The 18,560-nt window shown below is 51.0% G+C and overlaps 1 protein-coding gene and 1 long non-coding RNA gene across 3 annotated transcripts; one reads left to right on the top strand and one right to left on the bottom strand.

Moving 5' to 3' along the window:
- The first annotated feature begins 89 nt into the window (after nt 1-89).
- Nucleotides 90-9,748, top strand: Fes (FES proto-oncogene, tyrosine kinase). Of its 2 annotated transcripts, none has more exons than XM_034522713.2 (19): nt 90-250; nt 743-964; nt 1,082-1,255; nt 3,246-3,342; nt 3,555-3,738; nt 4,148-4,285; nt 4,365-4,484; nt 4,623-4,745; nt 4,858-5,044; nt 5,166-5,249; nt 5,773-5,982; nt 6,330-6,452; nt 6,753-6,806; nt 7,310-7,428; nt 7,726-7,820; nt 7,904-8,027; nt 8,731-8,888; nt 8,999-9,121; nt 9,392-9,748. In XM_034522713.2, the coding sequence occupies exons 2-19, from the start codon at nt 752-754 to the stop codon at nt 9,532-9,534; spliced, it is 2,469 nt and encodes an 822-aa protein (XP_034378604.1). In that variant the 5' UTR covers nt 90-250; nt 743-751; the 3' UTR covers nt 9,535-9,748. The 2 variants fall into 2 exon arrangements, with proteins under 2 accessions (XP_034378604.1, XP_034378612.1); XM_034522721.2 differs by lacking the exon at nt 90-250 and adding an exon at nt 378-475.
- A 42-nt stretch (nt 9,749-9,790) lies between these two features.
- Nucleotides 9,791-17,726, bottom strand: LOC143442782 (uncharacterized). Its single transcript, XR_013111271.1, has 2 exons — nt 13,017-17,726; nt 9,791-10,015 (listed from the first exon to the last, which is right to left on the bottom strand). It is a non-coding gene; the product is annotated as an uncharacterized LOC143442782 (long non-coding RNA).
- Between the last annotated feature and the right edge of the window lie 834 nt (nt 17,727-18,560).

Below are 18,560 nucleotides of genomic sequence, written 5' to 3'. Positions count from 1 at the left end.
CTTCGCCGGCCTCCTCCTCCCTTCCGTTTCCGTGGCTGAGCTGTCGCTGTAGGCTGTGGCCCAGGGCACGCAGAGTGGGGAGCAGGATGGGGGGGTGGGCTGTGCTCTCTCTTCCCTATAGTGGACCCGCCCCGCGGCCTAGGGCAACTGAAACCACGGAGGAGGAAGCAGGAATCAGGAACTGGCTGGGTAGATTCTGGGCCTTAGTCGGTCCACTGCCACCTGCCCCGGGAACAGCTGCCCAAGAAAGGTAACTCCACCTTAGAGATCCAGGAGTTTATGTGGGACACGGGCAGGGGTGGGCACCGGAAAGGGGCCAGACGGGTGTTCTGGGAACCTGAAACCTGATGGGGGTGGGGCTAGGAGCTTGGGAAGGGCAGGAAGGCCCAGTGACTGGATTTCTTCGCTGGCTCCCTGAGGCCGCAGTCCAGCACTGTTGAAGGCCCTGTGCAGGGCAGAATTCGGTAACATCCAGGTGAAGGACCCTAATAGGGATTTCCAGTCTGGTTCCTGGAGACCGGACCACTGGCTCTGAGACCTCGTCTGGTATATCGGAAGCAGAAGGACCAGCCCGGGTCCAGGCTGCTCTCTGTACCTCTTGGTATTTTTTTTCTGAGCAGGACCCCACCCATGTCCCTCCCGTAGCCTTTTTCAACCTAACTAGTCCTTAGCCTCATGGTTCTGCTCTGCCATCTCCAGCTGCTTCTTTGTCTCCACTGAATGACCCGGTTTCTGTCCCCAGGACACCATTATGGGCTTCTCTTCAGAGCTGTGCAGCCCCCAGGGCCACGGGGCAGTGCAGCAGATGCAGGAAGCCGAGCTTCGCTTATTGGAGGGCATGAGGAAGTGGATGGCTCAGAGGGTCAAGAGTGACCGGGAATATGCAGGATTGCTTCACCACATGTCCTTGCAGGACAGCGGAGGCCAGAGCGGGAGCAGTGGCCCCGACAGCCCTGTCAGCCAGGTGAGTTTCCATGAGCTCACCCTCATCGTCTCCCCCTTAGAGCTTGGGTTGGAGATGTTGCAAACCCAGGCTTGTGGGCCATTGTCGTGTTCTTCCTGCTTCCCTGTCCCACAATAGTCCTGGGCAGAAATAACAAGCCAGACCGAGAACTTGAGCCGGGTGCTGCGGCAGCATGCGGAAGATCTGAACTCAGGGCCCTTGAGCAAGCTGAGCGTGCTGATCCGGGAGCGGCAGCACCTGAGAAAGACTTACAACGAGCAGTGGCAGCAGCTGCAGCAGGAGCTCACCAAGGTAGGTGTGCACCAAGAGGACTCTGTCACAATAAGGCGCAGTTTTGCACAAGAGTGTGTAGGGAAGGAGAAGTCACTGACCGCAGGCCTAGCTCCAGGATGGCCTGTGTGGCCCTGCTGCAGCTTCCTTCTTTCCTCTCACAACTTAGGCTAACTTGCTACAGGGCCTGTTGATCCACTGTGAGGGACTTGGGGTGGCCAAGTGTGCCTTTGGCTTAGGGTCCCAGAGACAGAATCCTACCTTGGTCTGAATTCCAGAGTCAGCTACAGGCTGGGTTATATGCTGCTGCTTTGTCTCTGGGTGCTTCCCTCCCCCATTCACTGCTCAAGTCTCCCAGTACCACACCCCTCTCATGAACACAGAGCTGGGCCCTACCATGGACCCACAGCGCCCCCTTGTGGTCCATCTTCTCATACTTTCCTAACTCAATTCTAGTTCAAGGGGTACCATGCTCATTTGTCCTCAGCATCATTTGGGATCCTATGTTTCAATGAGAGAATGGAGTTATTTCTGCAGCACTCTATGACCTTCATGCTGTAAATATTTACTGGCTGGCTCTTTAAGACTGTCCAAGTTGCCAGGCAGTGGTGGTGAACGCCTTTAATCCTAACACTTGGGAGGCAGAAGCAAACCTATCTCCAGGTTTGTGGCCAACCTGGTCTACTGAGTGGGTTCCAGGACAGCCAGAACTACACAAAGAAACCCTCTCTCAAAAAACAAAACACAGCCCCTCCAAAAAAAAGAAACTGGCAACGTCTATGGATTTAATCAGTTACAGGTGGGGGAAACTGAGATTCAAAGAAGCAAAGTGAGGCTTGTACATTTTGTCCCAGCACCCAAGCAAGAGAACTGGGCCGAGCACTTCAGTCTCTGGCCACCACCTACTGTTTCTATTACCAGGAACATACTGCGTGGGCCTCTATGCAAAAGAAAAATGTTGGAAGTTAAAGAAAAAGACAAGTATATGGTCGTCTATAATCCTTGCACTCAAGCAACAGAGGCAGGAGGATTGCCATAGGTTGCAGACTATCTTGGGCTATAGAGCAGAGGACCTTGTCAAAAAACAAAACAAAACAAAACAAAAGGTTAGCAAGATGGCTCAGCATGTAAAGGCTGATTTACTGCCTTGACAAACAACCTGAGTTTGGTCCCTGGGACTCACAGTGTAAGGAGAGAATCGGCTCCTGCACCTTGTCTGCTGACCTCTACATACTCATAATAACACACACACACACACACACACACACACACACACACACACACACACGCCTGAGTTTGTAGGACTTGTTAAGAATGTTTACTGCTCCTTTGGAGACCAGAGTCCAGATCTCAGTACCTATATCAAACAAAGCTTACAAATGCCTATGACTTTGCTCCCAGGAGTCTAACAGCCCCTCCTGGCTTTGCTGGGCATGCCTTCCTGCACACACACAAGCACATATACATAAATAAAATGAAACAAGTCTTAAAAATAATAGTAATTCAGTATGAACTTGAGTACAGTGGCTCATATTTGTAACCCCAGCATTCCAGAGATAGGACTCAGACAAATTTGGGGACAGCCTGGGCTACAGAATGGATCCTGGATAAACCTGGAGTGGAGTGAGACCTTACCTCAAAAAAAATTATGAGAAAGAAAAGAATTTCAATATGATAACCACACGCTATGAAACCAAACCTAAGGGGCTTTTGATTCTGGGTTCACATGGATCTACAGGTCTGTGGCTGGCTCTACCCACCACTAGGAGGGATAGGTGGAGCCTGTCCCAGATTGTTTCCTGCCTCCTTCAGCGGCACATCTGTAACTCAGCTCCTCTGACCCTGACCTTAGCAGTCACCTTCCTCAGAAGTCTCCAGACTCTTTGAGAAGGATGAGTTTGGCTAACCTGACAACCCAGGTGGCAGAACTATTCCAAGGTTTTACCTCAGATATGACTCCCCCAGGGCTTAAGGGTCTGCCTCCTCACCCTGACCAACCTTTGTCTTCCAGACCCACAACCAGGACATTGAAAAACTAAAGAGCCAGTACCGCACCCTGATACGAGATAGCGCCCAGGCCAGGCGCAAGTACCAGGAAGCCAGCAAAGGTTTGGAGCTTTTCTTCCTGGCAGGGAGAAAACCCGGTCTAATAGACCTGTTCACTGGTGCCCAGAGAGTGGGGGCTGCTTCTTGGGCCCCTGGGATACCAACCCTACCCCCTGAGCATGTGTGTGTACACACACTCTTATATACTGTACACACACACACACACACACACACACACACACACACACAACCTTTCTTACTTCCCACCTGCCAGACAAGGATCGAGACAAGGCCAAAGACAAGTATGTACGAAGCCTGTGGAAGCTCTTTGCCCACCACAACCGCTACGTGCTGGGTGTGAGAGCCGCACAGCTCCACCATCACCACTACCACCAATTCATGCTGCCTGGCCTATTGCAGTCACTGCAGGATCTGCACGAGGAGATGGCAGGCATCCTGTAAGCTCGTAGTCCCAGTGCCTTCTAACTAACGGTAGAACAGAAGGCTGGAACTGGGTGGTGAGGGAGGGGTGGCGGTGCTAAGCCTGGGGGAGACAGGCTTTTGGGTCAACAGCACATCACTGCCTTATACAGTTATCGGGGACCTAGTTCCTGAGTACTTCCTGTGTACCCGGCACTACCCCACAGGATCTCAGTGGTTCTTTGTTACCTCTGCCAGTATACCTATAATCCTATCAGGAAGCAGAAGGCCAGGGAGGCCTTAAATGATTTGCCTAAGGTCATTCACTTGCATATGAGCTAAGGGGTGTGTGTGTGTGCCTGCGTGTGTGGCAGCTGGGCTGGCCTCCTTGCCTAGCCTGGGGTCCTCTGACTCAGTGGCTCTATGTGGTGGTGGTGGGGGGTGCAGGAAGGACATCCTGCAGGAATACCTGGAGATTAGCAGTCTGGTGCAGGACGATGTGGCATCCATTCACCGGGAGTTGGCTGCAGCTGCTGCTCGAATCCAGCCTGAGTTTGAGTACCTAGGTTTCCTGCGACAATATGGGTAAGCTAGTCCTTATCCTTGAACCTCCCGGGCTCCAGGACTTCTGACCTATTCACTGAAGGACCTCGTCCACCCACAGATCTGCCCCTGATGTCCCACCTTGTGTCACTTTTGATGAGTCACTTCTTGAAGAGGGTGAACAGCTGGAGCCTGGAGAGCTGCAGCTGAATGAGCTGACCTTGGAGAGTGTGCAGCACACGTACGTGCATGGGAGTTTGTCAGACTACCTGTGTGGGTGTAGCCAGGGAACCCTTGGCTAGGTGGCCAGGCTAGGTTGGCTCTGTTGGGGTGCATGTGGTGGGGGCACAGCTTTCACTATCCTGCCCTTGGGGTACAGGCTGACCTCTGTGACAGATGAACTGGCTGTGGCTACCAGAGAGGTGCTGAGCCGGCAGGAGACAGTCAGTCAGCTGCAGCATGAGCTCCAGAGCGAGGAACAGAGCATTCACCCCCGGGAACGGTGAGCAGGCCCCATGTGCAGCAGCCTCCGGATGCCTACCCCTCTGCTGTGTGTGCACAAGCTTCAGGCTGACCCTCTCTCCGCCCTCCTCTTGCCCTGCTCCTGCCTGCAGGGTGCAGCTTCTGGGTAAGAGGCAGGTGCTACAAGAGGCAATACAAGGGTTGCAGGTAGCACTGTGCAGCCAGGACAAGCTTCAGGCCCAGCAGGAACTTCTGCAGAGCAAGATGGAGCAGCTTGGCACAGGCGAGCCCCCAGCTGTGCCGCTCCTTCAGGATGATCGTCATTCTACCTCCTCCACGGTGAGATGCCTTAGCCAACTATGCCCTCCCTTGCCAGCCTGCTTGCAGGGGCTGTGCTCCTCATTTTTGCCCTCCCCCTCCCTAAGCCTGGCCACCCGCTGACGTCTGTCCCTGGCCTCAGGAGCAGGAGCGAGAGGGGGGAAGGACACCCACACTGGAGATCCTTAAAAGCCACTTCTCTGGAATCTTCCGCCCCAAGTTCTCTGTGAGTAGCACCAAGGTTGGGCCCTACCTCTGCCTATCTAGTTAGGCTAGGCCAGGAATCTCAGGCAGGCCCCTTCTACCTCCACACGCTAATAGAAGGACTTGCCTACCTAGATTGCTTTCACGGTGGGGGCGGGAGGGGGTCTCAGGGGACATCCTTTTCTTCCTTAGGGTTCCTTCCTTGGGGCTCCAGGTTGCAGATACCCCTGAGCCCTGCCAGTCTCCATGTCCTCTCCTCACCATCCCTGTATGCTGCAGGGCATGCAGCTTTGGCTATTCCACTCCTCTGCCTGCTCTGGGAGTGACAGAGAGGCCCATGGTTCAGAGGAGAAAAGCACTAACTTGGCTGGGATCCGCTAGCCTACACTTCCCATTCAGGTAGTGCTCAGAACCAGCTTGACCCAGGCCGCTCTAGTGTCACATGGTAGCTGTGAGGAGGAGAGCATACACACAGAGAAACCCCACACTAACCCAGGGTTCTCCCCCTCTGAGCCAGCCCACTGACTCCTGCATGCTCCTCCCAGATCCCCCCACCACTGCAGCTTGTTCCAGAGGTGCAGAAGCCCCTGCATGAGCAGCTGTGGTACCATGGGGCAATCCCTCGGGCGGAGGTAGCTGAGCTGCTAACACACTCCGGGGACTTCCTGGTTCGGGAGAGTCAGGGCAAGCAGGAGTATGTGCTGTCTGTGCTGTGGGATGGCCAGCCCCGACACTTCATCATACAGTCCTCAGATGTGAGTGGGGCTGGGACTTTAACCCTATTCCTTCCCCTCTCTTGGGAAACGGTCTGGACCTCGCTCGGGGACCTTGAGTGTAGGGAGTAGCTGTTGTGCCTTGGGTGCCTCCTTCTCTAACTCGGTTGGAGGGAGCCAAAGAGAATATCCATGTTTCTAAGTCTTTCTTCTCCAAAGAAGAGAGGTTGCAAGTGTGCTATGTACCAGTGTGTCCTAGGTAGTCCCTTCCTCCTCCCCCGGCCCCTGCTGCCTCTGCTCATCTTATGCTTTCCCAGGGCTCAGGCCTCCTTGCCAAAGGAAGCTGCTGACCTCGTGTCCCCCCAACACCCGCAATCTCTGCCTCACAGAACCTGTACCGGCTGGAAGGGGATGGCTTTCCCAGCATCCCTTTGCTCATCACTCATCTGCTGTCCTCCCAGCAACCCCTTACAAAGAAGAGTGGTGTTGTCCTGTTCAGGGCAGTGCCCAAGGTGAGCCTGTGGCCAACCTGGCCCATGCTGAGCTTGGGAATCACAGACACTCAGAATGTGAAGTGAGCATTACCTCACAAGGTGGCCAGCCTCCTCCTTGGTTTGGGATACCTTCCTACCCATGAGCCATCATCCCCAAATTATCTGAGTGTCCTGATATGACCAAGCCTATCAGCCACTGTGACACACTGAGTGAGCTCCGAGACTGATGTCATATCATAGTATCAGCAGGAGTGTCCTTCACAGGGCCCAGCACCCCTTCTGTTTGCTGACTTCTGGTCCCCTCGCTTCTTTCTTCAGGACAAGTGGGTACTGAAGCATGAGGACCTGGTTCTGGGAGAGCAGATCGGAAGGGTAGGTGTAGCCCACGACCCTGGGACTCTCCAGCCTCCTGGGCTCTACCTGTTACCATCCTCACCAGTTTCTTCAGGCCCCTCGCCAAGTCCCACCTCAGGTTCCACCTCCAGGCTCCTAGAGGGTCTCCCCAACTCAATGTGACTCCAGCTCATACCCCCTGACTCCTTTCTCAGAAATAGTGAATGCCAGCTCCTAGGCTGGCATCCTACAGCTCTCGCCCTGCTCAAGGGCATCTTGCCAAATACCTGTTAATGTAAAATGCTGGCCACTTTCCAATCAGAATGCTCTCCCAACCCAAAGAAAAGTGATTCCTGGATTTCCCATGTCACTTCTCAGAGAAGGTGGCACAGAAAACGTTTGTATCTCCATGAGGGAGACTCTTCATAGAGAGCCAGGGTGACAAGTCAGTGAGGACATTGGGGACAAGATGGCTTGTCCTCTTGAGGTGAGAAAGGGCAGCAATACCAGGAAGTTGTGGTAGGAACTCAGAACTATTGCAGGGGAACTTTGGAGAGGTGTTTAGTGGACGCCTTCGTGCAGACAACACCCCGGTGGCTGTGAAGTCTTGTCGAGAGACACTCCCTCCTGACCTCAAGGCCAAGTTTCTGCAAGAAGCGAGGTGGGTCATAAAATGAGCGGAACCAGAGGTTCTGTGTGTGAGGGTCTTCCTCTGTACACTGCCTGGCATTTAATTCTCCCAGCTGTCTCATACCTAAGTAGTACCCATGATGCAAAGAGGTACTGACCAGGGCCCCACCCGCAGTCACATGTCCAAGGCTGCAGGCATTGGAGACCGCTCTTCTCCCCCGTAGCTTTCTGTCTTTTCTGAGGCTCCTTTTGAGAGGTGGGGGACGGGGGTAGGTGCAGAAGGACTTGAGCACAGATCACACGTAGCCTAAGCAGCAATACTCCCCAGGATCCTGAAACAGTACAACCACCCCAACATTGTACGTCTCATCGGGGTCTGCACACAGAAACAACCGATTTACATCGTCATGGAGCTGGTTCAAGGTGAGCAGGGCGCTGGGTCTTCCAGGTGAGGACTCGGCTTGCCCGGTGTCTCCCACTAGGCTCAAGGCTGCTCTCACCTCTAGGGGGCGACTTTCTCACCTTCCTGAGGACAGAGGGAGCGCGCCTGCGGGTGAAGACTCTGCTGCAGATGGTAGGGGACGCAGCGGCTGGCATGGAGTACTTGGAAAGCAAGTGCTGTATCCACCGGTGAGTGGGCTGCAGGCCCTGATGCAGGCCCTGGGAGACCCCGTCTCGTTGGTCACCTGGTATCCGCTCCCTCTGAAGCTGAAGTTGTCTCTAGCGCTTTGTGTGTGAGAGTTACACCGTGTTTCTGTGCATATGCACATACATGTCCATGTGTGTGGAGGCCAGACGCCAATGTTAGGTATTTTTTTTAAAGATTTATTTATTTTATGTATGTGAGTACACTGTAGCTGTCTTCAGACACACCAGAAGAGGGCATCAGATCCCATTACAGATGGTTGTGAGCCACCATGTGGTTGCTGGGAACTGAACTCAGGACCTCTGGAAGAGCAGTCAGTGCTCTTAACTGCTGAGCCATCTCTCCAGCCCAGTGTTAGGTGTCTTAATCTTTATCACTTTAATTTTGAAGACAGTCTCTCACTAAACCCGAAGGTTATGAATTTGGTGAAGTTGACTGGCCAGTGAACTCTAAGGATCTACCTCTCTTCGATGCCTGGGTGCTGGGGTAACAGACAAGCACTGCCAGCTTTTTCTGTGAGAGCTAGGAATCTGAACTCGGGTCCTCATGTTTGCTCAGCAGACACTACACCTACTGCACTACCTTCTAAGCCCCAAAGAACAGGTCTATCATTTGTTGTCTAGTGTGCTCGACCCAGCTGGGCAAGCAACACTGGCTGAGGACCAACTTCTGCCCTGCTTCACCCAGGGATCTGGCTGCTCGGAACTGCCTGGTGACAGAGAAGAATGTCCTGAAGATCAGTGACTTTGGGATGTCTCGAGAAGAAGCTGATGGGATCTATGCAGCCTCAGCAGGCCTCAGACAAGTCCCTGTTAAGTGGACTGCCCCTGAGGCCCTTAACTACGGTACCCGATTCTCACCCATTTCTGGGCTGCAAGGCTGATGTCTGGGCCTGAGTGGACTCTGAGCCCCTGCATGTGGACAGTCTCCTTATGCTACCTTGCTTCCTCTGCAGGACGCTACTCCTCAGAGAGTGATGTGTGGAGCTTTGGCATTTTGCTGTGGGAGACCTTCAGCCTGGGGGCCTCACCCTACCCCAACCTCACCAATCAGCAGACACGGGAGTTTGTAGAAAAGGGTAAGGCCACAGATTTATGATGGTACCTCAGGACCAAGCTCCTAAGAGGCTCCTGCCAAATGCTTCCTCCTCAAAACCTCCTACTGGGGCAGAATAAGAAAAGTCTGTAGCTACTACCTGTGGCAAGCCTGTCTTGCATGGTGGGTTAGAGATTAGAGCCTAGGCTTCTGTTTGGGGGTTCTTAGTAGACAAGAGTGGTTTCTTAAGGGCAGTGAATCAGAAGGAATCTGATCCCTCCTCACACTTGGTACACTGCACCTGTCCTCGTAGGGCATCGTCTGCCTTGCCCAGAGCTGTGCCCCGATGCAGTCTTCAGGCTCATGGAGCAGTGCTGGGCCTATGAGCCTGGGCAGAGGCCTAGCTTCAGCACCATCTGCCAGGAGCTACAGAGTATCCGCAAGCGGCATCGGTGAGACCCAGAGGGCCCCTTGCTAAAGCCAGTGGCTTGTCCGGGCAAGAGTGTACCTCCTCAGCAGTTCCCACTCACTGTTGGACAGCTTCAAGACCTGGGTTCCAACCACCAGCAACAGGGCTTCCGGCAGGGTGCGGCTCCAGGGGGGCTCTCCTTCATCCTAATTCCTGCCCAAATCCCTCTCTTAGGCAGAAAAATAAAACGAGTTGTGTTCATTGGGTAATATTGATGTGTATGGTCCTCCGGAGGCCATAGGCCAGTTCTTAGGAGAAGACTGACATGGTCCTTATGATGACCGTGAAAAGAGGAAGGACGGAGAACCCACACGGGGTAGAAGGACATGGTTTGGTTTAATGTGGGACAGGAGCCAGGAAGTGCGAGGTGCTATACAAGCTTTGGCCAGATGATGGCGCTGTTCCCCAGAACAGGATCACAGCACAAAGCTGCTCGGGTCAATTGTAAAGATGTGGCGGTCTAGGAACCTGCAGAGATAAAAAGTAGGTTGATGTACAGGCTGGCAACTGAGCTATGAAAGTCATGGGTCTGTGAAAAATACAGAGTAGCTTGGGCTGTGTGTGTCACACAGTCACAGGAAATTCAAAGGATGAACAAACAGGCAATGTTAGGCTTCTCCACAAAGAAGAAATGTTTTTTTTTTTTTTTTCAAAAGGTGAGAAAACTCAAGATGTGTGTAAGCAAGGCTGAGGGCTAGTCCAGGACTTTCGAGGTCTCCCAAGTCTTGCTGAAATCCCTAGTCATCTGAAACAGTCCTTAGAAACAGGGAATGTCAGAACATAGGCATCATGGTGCTAGCACACCAATGAACACACCACAGAAACTGGGAATGGCTTATAAGACAAATGAATGAGGACCACAAAACACCCTGTAATCGTACGCCCCTCACCCACCTCACCCCTACCGCACCAGACACTCACACACACAAGCATGCTCATGTGTGCACATTCTTGGTCAGGCAAAGTGGTTCATGGCTATGTCATCTGTTTTCAAAGAGATAAAAGTAAGCCTTTACAGAGGCTGGGCATGCAGCCTAGTTGATAGGTTGCTTGTCTAGGATACCAGAGGCCCTGGGTTTTGTTCCATCATCAGTATCACCATATAAATCCCTAGTACTTGGGAGGTAGGGGTGAGTGAGTTCTCTGTGAGTTCAAGTGCAGCCTCTGCTACATAAAGAATGTGGGGTCAGGCTGGGTAACATGAGACTGTCTCAAAATGATGATGATGATGATGGGTTGAGGCTCAGGGGACACAGGAGAGCCACTGCTAAGAAACATGACAAATCAGATGCCTTTAATCCCAGCACTTAGAAGGCAGAGACAGGTAGATCTCTGTGAGTTCAAGGCCAGACTGCTCTATAAAGAGAGTTCCAGGACAGCCAGGATAGACCAGGCTGGCTTTGAACTCACAGAGATGAGCCTACCCCTACTTCCTGAGTGCTGGGATTAAAGGAGTGCGCCTCCACTGTCCGGCCCTGAGACTCACTCTTACCAAGAGTGAGAAAGAAGGGGAATGAGACATGAAAGGACATTACTGGCTCCAGTGAAATCACAGAAGTGTGGCTCGCTGGACAGGCAGAGGAGGGTGCTGTGCTGGGAAGGAAGGGAAGCCGCTCAGTTGCTGAACAACTGGCCCTCATTCTCCAAGCCACTTTCAGCTGCAACTATAACACGGGAAGAAAAAAAAAAACATGGAGAAAACTACAGAGAGATCAGAGTTTGTTGCAGCATCCTCACAGATGTGATTAAACAGCTCAGTGAGCTGAGGTCTTGCCATCTAGTTCTGGGGGACACTGTGACGCAGCCTAGAACACAATGGCCACCTCAGGTGCTCAGGTGATGAAACGGTCACTTCCCCCACACTGCACATTCTATCCTCCCCCAGGCTGAGGAGGGAGAGGGATTTCTTCTTGTATTCTTGGGATAGTTTCGGGGAACCCATTTAGGTATTAGGCAATCTCATAGGGTTGCACCCGTGGCAAAAGTCAAGAGGCCTTTTGTAAAAGTCAAAAGCATGTATGCGTATGGTGGGGCTCAGAGAAGATCCAGTAGAAAAGTTACCCAGGGGACCCAGCTGTTACACCAGGAGGACATTAAAGTGAAGTGTGATCTTACCCACAAAGGCAAGGCTTCAGTTCTCACTGAGAGGAATAAAAGACAAAGATCTGGGCCACTGCTGACATTTTTTGGGGGGGCAGACATGTGGGACATCCAGCAGCCACCCCCTCTCAGCTGTGGTGTGTTCTCCTAAGAGACAAGGAGCTGCCTGCTGCCACACTGTCAGCACATCCATTGCTCTCCAGAGACAAGGGGCGAGGTTAGAGGCCTAGGTCTCTGGAATGACGCCTAGGGGAGGGTTCTACCCATTGCTTCTCCAGGCCTAGCCAAGTGGCTGATATCAGAGAAGGAAGAGGAGTGCCTACTATCTCCTTTTATTAGCCCTGAGTGTCCTTTTATTAGCCCTGAGTGTCCAGTAAAAAGTGACTCACAACCTATGACACACCAGTTATTACAAACCACAGAATTCTTTGAACAGACTGGCATGCAAGGACATCCTGAGTGCCTTTTTTGGGCACTTCACTGCATTTAGAGGAAGAACATCAGTCTGCCTGCATGACCTTGAGTTACAGGACATCCTCACCAACATTGTCCTCAAGTCCGCTGAAATTTGGCCCCCAGTGGACAGGGTAACACAGAGAAACCTGGGATGCTATGACAGTTGATCCTCGCTGTCATTCTGGCTGGACTGTGAGTCACCTGAGACTCTGGGGAGGCTCACCTGAGGTGTATGGATGAGAGTGTTCCTGGGAGAAGTGGCTGAGAGGACCTACCCTGAACAAGGGGACACTGTACCGCAGACTAGGGTCCCAGACCCTAAAACAGGACAAGAAAAAAGCCAACCCAGGAATAGTGGCTCATGTCTGTAATCCCAGCACTTGGGAGGAGGAGGCAGGAGGATCAGGAATTCAAATGACAGGAAACCCTGTTTCAGAGAAAGAGAGAGAGAGAGAGAGAGAGAGAGAGAGAGAGACAGAGAGAGACAGAGAGAGACAGAGAGAGACAGAGAGAGAGATTGAGCCACAGTACCAGTTCCTTATTTCTGTTTTGCCATGTCTTCCTTACTATGGTGAATTCTTGAAAGTTGTGAAAATAAATCTTCCCATTTTATCTGTCTATTTGTCTGTCTGTCTATCTATGTTTCCTGTCAAGTATTTCAGTCTCAGCCACAAAATAAATCAACCTAGTTACTACAGATCCCACCCAAAATATTATATTGAGATCATCATCCAACCAGGACAATACCTAGGGCAAATGGTGTGGTTGAGAGGGCCTTAAACATGACCATGGCCACAAAATTAACAGTTACTTGGGCATCATAAGGGCCAGGGCCCAGAAAACAATCCCTGAACCCGTCAAAGAAAGTAGACTGGCCTAAAACGTCCAGCCAGCCGAGAGTGATGGCACATACCTGTAACCCTGTCACTGGGGAGATGGAGACACAGGCACTAGTTGTTCATCTTCAGTTCATAGAAAGGTAAGTAAGCCCATGGGGCTGCAGAGATGGTTCAGAGGTTAAGAGCACTGGCTGCTCTTCCAGAGGTCCTGAGTTCAATTTCCAGCAACCACAAGGCAGCTCATAACCATCTGTATTAGGATCTGACGCCCTCTCTGGTGTGTCTGAAGAGAGTAATGATTGAGAGTAATGATACATATATTCTTTTAAAATTTGCATTGCTACTTTATAACTGTAATTCTGCTACTGTCATGAATTGTAATACAAATATCTTATATGCAGGATATCCAGTAGGTGACATCATAAGGGCCAGACCCCACAGGCCGATAACTGCTGCCTTACAGCTACCTTCTATAAGCAGGGCCCCCAACAACAACAAAAAACAGCCAGGCAGTGGTGGCGCACGCCTTTAATCCCAGCACTTGGGAGTCAGAGGCAGGTGGATTTCTGAGTTTGAGGCCAGCCTGGTCTACAGAGTGAGTTCCAGGACAGCCAGGGCTATACAGAGAAACCCTGTCTTGAAAAGCCAAAAAAAAAAAAAAAAAAAGAAAGAAAAAGAAAAAAAAAGAAAAAGAAAAGAAAAAGAAACAACAAAAAACAAAAACTGCCCCTTTGGGCCAGCAAAATGGCTCAGTGAGGAAAGGTGAGTTCCACGAAGTCTGGTCACCTGAGCTGGCTCCCTGGGACACACAGTGGAAGGACAACTGCAAGTGGCTCCTCTGACCTCTGCTGGTGCTCCACCCCAAGACATGCACACACAGGGTCGGGTGGATTTCTATGACTTTAAGGATCGTCTGATCTGCACAGAGAGCTTCAGGCCAGCCAAAGTCTTAAAAAACAGAAATTTTAAAACTAGAAACCAGAGCTAAAGAGACAGCTCAGCTAGAGAGACAGCTCAGCTATTACAGGGGACCCACAGGGCCGCTCATTCGAGATACTTGGGACACTAAGGATCCTGAGAACCTGGACCTGGTTGGAGGACTGATCAAGCAAACTGCCAGCCAGTGGAGTGCAGCAAGCAGCTGCAGCTGGAAGCCAGGCCTTAGAGAATTTTGCATAGAAAAGGGAACTTCACCCAACAGGCAAAGAGGAGTAAATGGAGCTCGGTCCAACAGGGTGCTGTGGAAAGGAACCTTCCCCATCAAGAGCATTCGTGGATGCCAATGACCAATGGCAGCTGGTCAGAACTAATATTGCTCTGCAAAAACTGAAGCAACTGTCACCTGGGATGTGGTAGGCCACCTGGGACTGACATGAAAAACCCCAAGACCACAACTGATATAAGGCCAAAGAAACTCAGCCAATGTTTCTGGACACTAACTAGACAGCAGACTGGCCAAGAGATTCCCAGGAGATATGGTCTAGGCACTTAAACCCAGATGGTTCCGGTATAGAGACTACCTTGAGGGTAGATTGTTTTTTCTGTGTATGACACAGTGGTCGGCCTATGCACAGAAAATGGAGGCTCTGTTATACATTTGTTTTGTTTTGTTGAGATAGTTTTGCTGTGTAGCCCTGACTGGCCTGAAACTAATTATGTAGATCAAATTGGCTTCAAATGTGCAGATAAGATGAACCTGGTGGCCCATACCTTTAATCCCAGTGCTCAGAGGCAGAGGCAGGCGAGCCTCTAAGCAGAGTTCAAGGCCTGCCTAGTCTAGAGAGAGAGAGCTAGGCCAGCCAGGGCTATGCAGAAAAACCCTGTCTCAAGACAAAACATAAAAGCAAAAGTACACCACCAGTATTTAGGAAGAGTAGACAATCCTTTTCCTAAATACTGGTCTGAAAATGATTCTTAGCTGGACCCTCGGAAAGTTGAAGTGTCAGGGGGATGGCACTGTTGGAAACAGCTATGACAGGGCACTTGTTAGTGCTGTGTGCTGAGACTGGATCACAGTCTAAAACCCAAGTTTTGGCTGAGTGTGCTATGATTCTCTCCCAGGCCAGAGGAGGCCAGCACACTGGAGAAAGACTCCACCCCGTTTTGTAAGAGACTACACCATACTGGCATTTTACATCCTCCCCTTTTTAAAAAAAAAAAATTTAATATTTGTTTATTTTATGTATATGAGTACATTGTCTTCATGCACACCAGAAGAGGGCATCAGACCCCACTACTGATGGTTGTGAGCCACTATGTGGTTGCTGGGAACTGAACTCATGTCCTCTGGAAGAACAAGCCAGTGCTCTTAACCACTGAGCCGTCTCTACAGCTCACCAACCAGTCTTTCTTGTTTTGGTGGAGTACAGGCTTCTTTCTGGCCCCTTCCTTCCTGGAGGCCACTGCAGCTACAAAACTGCTTGGTGCTGGCTTAGTGTTTTGTTTCAGTGAAGAGAGACCAGTGTGTCCCCTGTTACCTGTCTCTTCACTGTTCCATGGAACTAGAGCCTCCGGGAGCTACCATGAGGCTGATTTTTTGTTGGCTGTAAGCAGCTGATGCCTGGATCTATTTGGGCCTATCTCTTAACTGCTGAGTCAGCAGAGAAGGAAACCTTTTTGGAGGCTGGGCTGTTCTATTCTAATCCAGGGTATGTTTGGGTGTGTATGTGTGTGTGTGGGTTTGTGTGTTTGAGCAAGGTCTCACTTATTCCACACAGGCCTTGTAACTCTCTATATAGTTAAGGATGAATTTGGACTTCTGATCTTCCGACCTGGGTGTCTTAAATCCTGAGATTACAGGTTTGTGCCTGGTTTATGCAGTGATGCGGATGAGGCCAGGGCTTCATCCATGCTGGGCAAGCACACTACTACCAATCTGTTCTACTGACTTATATTTCTGAAGATATTTATCAAAACTCATCAAAATGTACCTCAAGATTTGTAAATTAGGCCAGGCAGTGGTGATGCACACCTTTAATCTCAGCACTCCAGAGGCAGAGGCAGGCGGATCTCTGAGTTCAAGCCTAGCCTGGACTACAGAGCAAGTTCCAGGACAACCAGGGCTACCAGAGAAACCCTGTTTCAAAAAACAAAAGCAAACAAAAAAATTGTAAAATACCTGAATTTAAAAACAAACAAACAACAAAACAAAAACAAACAAACAAACAAACAAACAAAAACAGGCTGGAGAGATGGAGAAACACTGGCTGCTTTTCCCAGAGGTCCTGAGTTCAATCCCACAACCACATGGTGGCTAACAACCATCTGTAGTGAGATCTGGTGTCCCCTTCTGGCCTGCAGGCATGCATGCAGGCAGAACGCAATATACATAATAAATAAATACGAGAGAAACAAGAGCCTTTGAAAATAATGTTTCTAATTAATTAATTCAATGAAAAGGTTAGGAAATAAATCTCCCCTGACACAGGGCAAGCACACTCAGTCCATCATATCAGAGCTTATGTTTTGCCCAAGAAAACTCACAATCTCACTGCTGCAAATCTGTCCAAAGATAACTTCTCAGTCTTCGTAAGCTGCTGTAACAAAATACCATAAACTAGGTAGCTTATAAATAGCACTTTGCTTCTTATACTCCCGGAGAATGAGACAAGAGTGGATGGGGGAGTACATGTGCGTGCGTGGGTGCGTGTGTGTGTGTGTGTGCATGTGTGTGTGAGTGCATGTGTGTGCGCACACGAGTGCATGTGTGTGTGTATGTGAGAGAGAGAGAGAGAGACAGACAGAGACAGGGAGAGACAGAGAGAGAGGAGGAGGACTTTCTGGTACACAGACGGCTCCTTCTAGCTGCGTCCTCAGATAGTAGAAGAAGCAAATGAGCATAGTTTTCTTCCTGTGGTGCTTTAAACTTTTTCTACCTCTCTCTCTCTCTCTCTCTCTCTCTCTCTCTCTCTCTCTCTCTCTCTCTCTCTCTCTCTCTCTCCCCACCTCTGTCTCTGTGTGTGTATGTGCGCGTGAGCGTCTGCACTTACTGTGGCACAGTGGAGTCCTTTCCTTCCACCATGTGGACTCTGGAGATCAAACTCAGGTAATCAGGCTTGGTGGCCATCTTTACCCACTAAGCCACCTCCCTGGCCTCTGGGTTGCTTTTATTTTATTGAGACAGGGTCTCACCATGCTGCCCAGGCTTGGTGATCAAGATCTGCCTTGTCTCTGCTTCTTGACTGCTGAGGGGCTAGGTTCTGGTGTGTGTTTATAAGGACAGGATAATCTACTTTCTGAGGGCTCTGCCTTCTTGAGTTAATCTTAACCTTAACCTCCGATAGATATGGTCAGATCCGGGGACAGACCTTCAAGATGTGAACCTGGGGTTAAGGGGAGTCTACATCAGATAGTAATATTTGTTTTGCTATGTAGCCCAGGCCGATATTCATTTGCTGGGATCCTCTTGCCTCAGCTTCCCAAGAGCTGGACTTTTAGTGGGCATGACCAGCTCAGTTCCAGGCAGTAATTTTAGTAATCTTTTTTTTTCTTTCTTTTGAAACAGAGTCTCAAATGTGTAGTCCAGGATAGCTTCCAACTTGCGGTAATCTGAGACAGAGGGATTTATAGGTGTGCCACCGCGACCTAGCAAACAACCTCCCCCCCAACCCCCCAAGTAGCTATGGCTCTCCCGGAACTCAAAATGTACACCAGACTGGCCTCAAACTCAGAGATCTGCCTGCCTCTGCCTTCCAGGTGCTAGGACTAGGCATGTGCTCCTATACCCAGCCAGACATTAATCTTAAAAGAAAGAAAATTGCCGGGCAGTGGTGGCGCACGCCTTTAATCCCAGCACTTGGGAGGCAGAGGCAGGTGGATTTCTGCGTTCGAGGCCAGCCTGGTCTACAGAGTTCCAGGACAGCCAAGGCTATACAGAGAAACCCTGTCTCGAAAACAAACAAAACAACAAAAAAAAAAAAAAAAAAAAAAAAAAAAAGAAAAAGAAAAAGAAAAAAAAAAGAAAAAAAAGGAAAAAAATTGTGGAATTTGTGGAAGTGTTCACTGCAGTATGGTGTCTTACACTGCAAATGAGAAACATGGACACTCAATAAACCTTTAACCATATGATATGCATTTCCCTCTTAGTGGCAGGAAACCCAGAGCCACCGGGAACACACATCACCTAGAGGAAGGCACTATCCCTTTGCCTAAGAAACATCACTATGGAGCTAGGTGGAGCTAGGCGGGGAGGCCACAAAGCACAGTAGGGTTTTGCCTTTTCTGCTTCTGCCTAATCTTACTCTTGGAAGACGGAGAGAAAAAACAAAACAAAACAGAACAAAACAACACAAAACAAAACAAAAACCAGTGGCGCGGCCCTGATGGGGTTCTGCCGCGCGCGCCCTGCCGGGTCACCGGCTTCGCAGAGTCGCACCGCAGCCATAGCGGACCCCCGCACTGACCCAGCCGGAGGCGACCGAGTCGGGTTCCGGGGGGCGCTGCGGAACCCGGCGGGGGGCGGCGGGGGCGGAGAGGCAGCGGCGGGACCCGGCACTAGGGGACGCTGCGCGCGGTCCCCCGCGCCCCTCCTCCCGCCCGGCGCGCCGCTCGGTCCCGCGGAGGCGGGAGCGCGGGAGCACAGGCGCGGGGCGAGAGGAGGGAGCGCGCAGCGGCCCTGG

This window comes from Arvicanthis niloticus, chromosome 1 (assembly GCF_011762505.2).
Source record: "Arvicanthis niloticus isolate mArvNil1 chromosome 1, mArvNil1.pat.X, whole genome shotgun sequence".
NCBI classification, from domain to species: Eukaryota; Metazoa; Chordata; class Mammalia; order Rodentia; family Muridae; genus Arvicanthis; species Arvicanthis niloticus.
The sequence above is the reverse complement of the archived record's forward strand: the minus strand, read 5'-3'. Positions and strand labels throughout refer to the sequence as shown.

What these genes read in the sequence shown, in the direction of transcription:
- Fes (XM_034522713.2), top strand. Translation starts at nt 752, where the DNA reads ATGGGCTTCTCTTCAGAGCTGTGCAGCCCCCAGGGCCACGGGGCAGTG. An exon ending in CCGACAGCCCTGTCAGCCAG is followed by an intron (nt 965 to 1,081) that starts GTGAGTTTCCAT and finishes GTCCCACAATAG; the next exon opens with TCCTGGGCAGAAATAACAAG. An exon ending in GTACCAGGAAGCCAGCAAAG is followed by an intron (nt 3,343 to 3,554) that starts GTTTGGAGCTTT and finishes CCCACCTGCCAG; the next exon opens with ACAAGGATCGAGACAAGGCC.